The sequence below is a fragment of the Gavialis gangeticus genome, unplaced genomic scaffold, assembly GCF_001723915.1.
Source record: "Gavialis gangeticus isolate Ggan-Ray unplaced genomic scaffold, GavGan_comp1, whole genome shotgun sequence".
Taxonomy (NCBI): Eukaryota; Metazoa; Chordata; order Crocodylia; family Gavialidae; genus Gavialis; species Gavialis gangeticus.
In genome coordinates, this window is record NW_017729034.1 from 84,668,461 (window position 1) to 84,673,916 (window position 5,456).

The 5,456-nt window shown below is 46.2% G+C and overlaps 1 protein-coding gene across 1 annotated transcript in view; it reads right to left on the reverse strand.

Annotated features, from left to right (window-relative positions):
- The window catches only part of ADGB (androglobin), a 360,063-nt gene that overhangs the window by 276,854 nt on the left and 77,753 nt on the right, over positions 1 to 5,456 (reverse strand). Inside the window, exon 6 of the mRNA XM_019527460.1 lies at positions 224 to 363. Coding sequence (XP_019383005.1) covers positions 224 to 363 — 140 coding nt within the window. The remainder of the gene's footprint in view (positions 1 to 223; positions 364 to 5,456) is intronic.

Below are 5,456 nucleotides of genomic sequence, written 5' to 3' on the forward strand. Positions count from 1 at the left end.
TTATGTATTAGACACAGAGAGAGAGAGGAGATATGCTTGCTAGAGAAAATGAAAATCATACTATATTGATTTACTGTGTCAGTTTTCACATTAGAACTCAAAAAGTACAGATATACCATTACAATTGCCAGTGAACAATCCTCATGTATATTAAAACTGGCATTTTGCTTATTAATTCTATCTGATTTCTTAGAACAAAATGAAAAAATGGTCATAGACATACTCAGTGTTTGCCAGCTTAATGATAGCTTTAGCCAGCAACATTGGCCAAAGTTCAATTTGACAGGTTGTAGCCGGAAGCAACAAATTATTCTCTTCATTGAAAGGCATAGTGTCATCCACAATGATCTTTCTCCAGCACCCCTATGAATGAGAAAGAAAAGAAACATTAAAACGATAGAATGAAAATGGAAACAGAGCTCTACTATGCACTGATTGCACTCTACTAGGTGCAATCAGTATGATAGGAACTAAGTCCTCTACTACCTTGGAAGACCTTTATTTCTAATTAATTACAGTGCCAGATTATAACATGCTGAGGACCTAAACTATGTCCAGTTTAAGAGGCCCTATATGATAAAAATAATGCACAAAATCCACAAAAATGGATTTTCACGAAATTTTAAAATGAATTATTGTAATTTCTGCACACATTTATGAACTCAATATGAATACTAACTGTGGAGTCATATATATGTATATTTTTGCCATATTCGAATGAAAATGATCAGGCTTTTTTTCTTATTTAGAGGTCCCTCGTATTGTGAGGCCCTAGGCCGTGTGTAGACAAAATGAGAGGCATGTGCCCACACTGCTTTAATGCAGGCTAAATGCTTTTACATCACCTTAATGGTGTTGATGTTTGCAAGCCTCAGCAGTGTATTGCACATTAATTCCAGGTGCTGTAGGAAATTCAGCAGCATAATGCACCTTAAATGACTTGGGGCACAGCAAACTAAAACCCTTTCGAGGAGTTTTAGTTTGCCGCCCCTACAGTCATGGAGCAAAGCACCGGGCTCCATGCAGCTCTGAGGCTCTGTAGGAAGCTCTGCAGGTAGCCAGGCAGCAGCCCAGGAAAGCAAACTCTGTCCAAGAAAAGTGGCGAGCCTGATCTCCCCTCCCCCACCTGGAGCCTGCCTGCCTGGCTGAGCTGCATAGGGGCCTGGTGCTTCTCTCCATTGCTGTGGTGTCCCCTGGGACCACCCGAGCCATGTGCCTGTGGGCAGGTGCCACCTGGGGGGTTCCACTGCTGTTGCAGAGGGAAGCACTGCCCCCCTCCACAGCCCAGGGACCACTCTGCCCACTGGCAGCTCCCCCTCCCCTCCCCGCCAGAGAGGCAGGTTAGTCAGCGGGGTGTGTGCATGGTACGGGGGTTTAATCAGCCCTAAATTGAAGCGGTGTTTTTTTAAAACCGACTGCTTCAATTTAGGTCCCCCATCTCATCTGCACACGCCCCAAGGCTGTAGCTTAAGTAGCTTAAGCCTAAATCCAGCACTGATTAATTATATCTAATTTTACTATCCTCCTTGATTACTTTTGCCATGTTAGATCGTAACCTAATACAGGAGACCCTCACCATTCATGTGGGATACACTCTTATATCCACCATGAATGGTGAAAACCGTGAATAAGGCACTGCATTCATGAATGCTGTCTGAGTTCATGAACACAGTGCCCCTGGCAGCTCGGGGGAGAGGGGCACGGCTGCACTGGCAATGGCGGGAGTGTGGCGGTGGCAGCAGGAGCACAGCAGCAGCAGCGGGAGCCCAGCTGCGGCAAGCACGGAGCTCCTGAGAAGCTCCTTTAAGTGTATTTAAGATGCGTGTTTGGCATTCGCAAATATTTGAAACTACAAATGCCAAACCCATGAATAGCAAGGGTTTTCTGTATTAATTTTCAAATAATTTGAAGAAGGCTGTAATCTGGCATTTTGTACACCTTCACACACCAAACATGCTTAAGGCAAACAAGAATTTTAAATATGCATATACTTTTTTCATGCCTGCGTTCATATTTTAACATTTCTAACACATCCATAACTGGTCCTGAAATGTAAGAACATGAGATTCATGGAAAACCCTTTATTGTAGAGGTGCACAGATAGAGGTTGAAAGTTTTGCTGATGTACTGACAAATGTGTCCATACATCAGTCCATATCGTATTGGCAATCGGGTTTTTTTGCCTGATGTGGCTGATAATGTCAACGATAAATGCCAAGTGCATGTGCACAGCCACGGAACACACGCGGCCAACCCGGCAGCTTGGACAGCAGTGTCCAGCTAGTAAGTCTGTTGGAGGGGAAGGGGCAGGGGAAGGGAAGGAGTGTGTGGTGGGGCAAACTGAGGCCCCCACAATCAGGGAGAGAGTGGGGAAGAGGCAGGCATGGCCCAGCTAGGGCGGGGTGTGGGACAGCCATAAGCGTCTTGTGCAGGGGGGACCCAGATGAGGGGGGAGCCTCCCGCTGCTCCACATACCCCTGTGGGAGGTATGAGGGGCACATGCCCCACAGATTCATGCACAGGGAGAGGGTGGGCTGCTGCTGTGGGCTGGAGGATGCACTGGGCTCTTCACAGCAGGGAGGCTGGGCTGGGGCTGAGCTTGGGGCAGGCAGTGGCGCTGGGAGGGGGCTACTGGGAGGCTAGATACATCCCAGAATTTGTTGTAGCCCCCCGTAGCCCCTACCTCCCAGTGCCACCACTGCTGCCCGCCCTAAGCACAGCTTCAGCCCAGCCCCCCCACTGAGAAGAGCCTGGCACAGCGTGGTCCTAGCCCACAATAGCAGCCCACCTTTGCCCTGTATGGGGGCACACATGCCCCCATGCCTCCCCCAGAGATGCATGCAGTGGCAGGAGCTGCCTCCCCACCCATGCCCTCTGGATGAGCTGCTCATGGCTCCATCTCATACCCTACCCTGCCCCTGCTGTGCAGTGTGCACCCCAGCCCCAGCCCCACTCCCTCTCACCACAGAGGCCTCGATCTGTCCCCCCATGCCTTTTCCCTCCCCTGCCCCTTCTCCCCAACAGACTTACCAGCCAGAGCTGCTCTCCAAGCAATGGGACTGCATATCAGTAATTGGATCAGGCCTGTTAATAACTGGCTATCAGTATCAGCCCAAAAAATCTTTATCGGTACACCCCTACTTTATTGATCTGAATTTTTTTTTAATACAGCAATCTAATTGCAACTATTTTCCAAATGTATGCACAGATAATGTTATTATATTTTTCAACTTGGGAAAAAAAAATGCTCATTCAAGTAAGACACAACCAGGAGAAATGCCTCACAAAGGCCTCAGTCCTGGAAATATGTATGCATATACTTGATTTATAAATACAAGTAATCCTATGGCTTTTCAATAATGTTGTTTTTGTACCTTAAGCTAAAAATGTTAGTTATGTTACTGTAAGCTCTGTTCAAAGTGTCCAGATACTGTGGTGACAGGTATGGTAATAAAAACCTATACTGAAATAGTAGATATGTGTGCCATTGTGGCTGTCCAAGGGCATTCAGAAATAAAATGACTCTAGCTACAATGTGGGTAAGAGTGCTGGCCAGACTGGGAAATCTGGAATATATTGTGAACACAAGGTAAAACTATGCATTAATTGCCATCAGCAGATTCAGCAAAAAGTGAGTTTAGATTCTCATGTACATGTTTAATATATTCTTATATCTCATATATGTTCCCAAGATCACAGTCTAAATCAGATACAGAGAGAAAAAAAGATGCTGGTGGTTCTGTCAATTTCTGCAGGGAGTTAGAGTGACCTACCATTATCAAATTTAAACTTTTTATCAAACTTCACATTTAATTTATTATTATTAATGGAAGTCCAACCCCCTCTGGTTTTGTATTGACAGCCTCTAAAAATGAGGAGCATTCCAAAGTTTTAAATATTCATGTCAAAAAGTAGAACAGTAATTCTTCCCATTTTCATAATCATGACCTTGTTCACAGGACTATCAATGAACTTTTATAATTCAGAATTCAAGAGTAAGATAGGAAAAACATGTGAGGAAATATCAAGAGTAGTATTGCAAAAATATACTAGGGCATATGGGATAGGGCTGTGTGAAACAGCACCATTTCATTTCACCTTCTGTTTCGATGCTTTGATGGGACAGTGTTTCGTATCAAGTTTTGTTTTGTTTTGAAAGCACTGTTCCATTTCATTTTGTCAAAACTGTTTCGATGTTTCACCCATAGGCTATAATGGAAAGCATGCAACTGCCTATAACTTTGCCATTTCTTGCCTGATTCAGATGAAACTTACAGGGATGGTAGCCACTTCTCAGGCCACGAAACCTGCCAAGTTTCAAGGAGATAGGCACAGGGGTTTCTGGGAAACTGCACCCCAAGCTGCTGACAAGCAAAACTCGTGACATAGATGACACTGTGTGCGTTAAGGTGCACCCTCACTGGCGCCGGGGCCTCTACATGACACAGTAGTGTGCTCCAATGAGGTCTCCTCCTCCCCTACAGCTTCATTCCGGTTCACCACTTTTAATGACAACAGGTAATAACTTAGTAAACAGCACAGTAGCACCAGCAGCATCTCAGGCAGCCAAACTGTCACAGACTAGAGCCTTTCTTTCCTTTCCTGCAGGAGCTGCTTCTCCAGCAGCTGCCAGAGAACTCTCCCTGCCAGCCCCAGCCCTGGGGATTAGATGTGCCCAGGGCCCTGCATTCTTCCAGTCAGGTGCTAGGGGTGTCGGTTTAAAGACATGGTACTGGCAGACAAGGACCTTTGGGTCAATCTAATCTGGTATGTTTTAGCAGACCAACTGAATAGTCAGTTACAGAAATATATCTTAGCAAGCTTCCGGGTTGAAAAACCCTTTGTCAGGCTAAGGAAGCACCTGCAGTTGGTGTGTGTGTGCTGTTCCCGGATGGAAGCAGTAGTAAAGAAGTCAAAGGCTGGCATGCAATGCAGGCAAGAAAGCCAGTCCATGAAAAAGGAAATGGAGGAGTCAGGGGGTGAGGGGGAAGGAAGATGTAGCAGCGCAGGTAAAAGTGGAGAGGTACCTGGCGAGTCAAACCACTTTTCCCAGCTGAGCCTATGAACTGTGCTTCATCAGCCTCCTAAGTACAGAAACTCATGCACTCAATATAGATGTTGGACTTCTGGCACACTACAACCTGCCAGACATCTGACTTCCCAGGTACCTCTCCACTTTTTACCTGTGCTGCTACATCCCCTCCCCACCCCAGCCTGTCCCTCACCCCGACACCTCCATCTCCATTTTCACTGTCTTTCTTGTCTGCATTGCATGCCAGCCTCTGGCTTCTCTACTATTCCTTCCATCCAGGAACAGCACACACACACACACAACTGCGGGTGCTTCCTCAGCCTAAGGGTTTTTCAACCTGAAAGCTGGCATCCCAGGCAGCTAAGCTGAGCTCACGCAGAGACTCACAACTCTACTACAACCAGTAAGCCTCACTCACACCTGT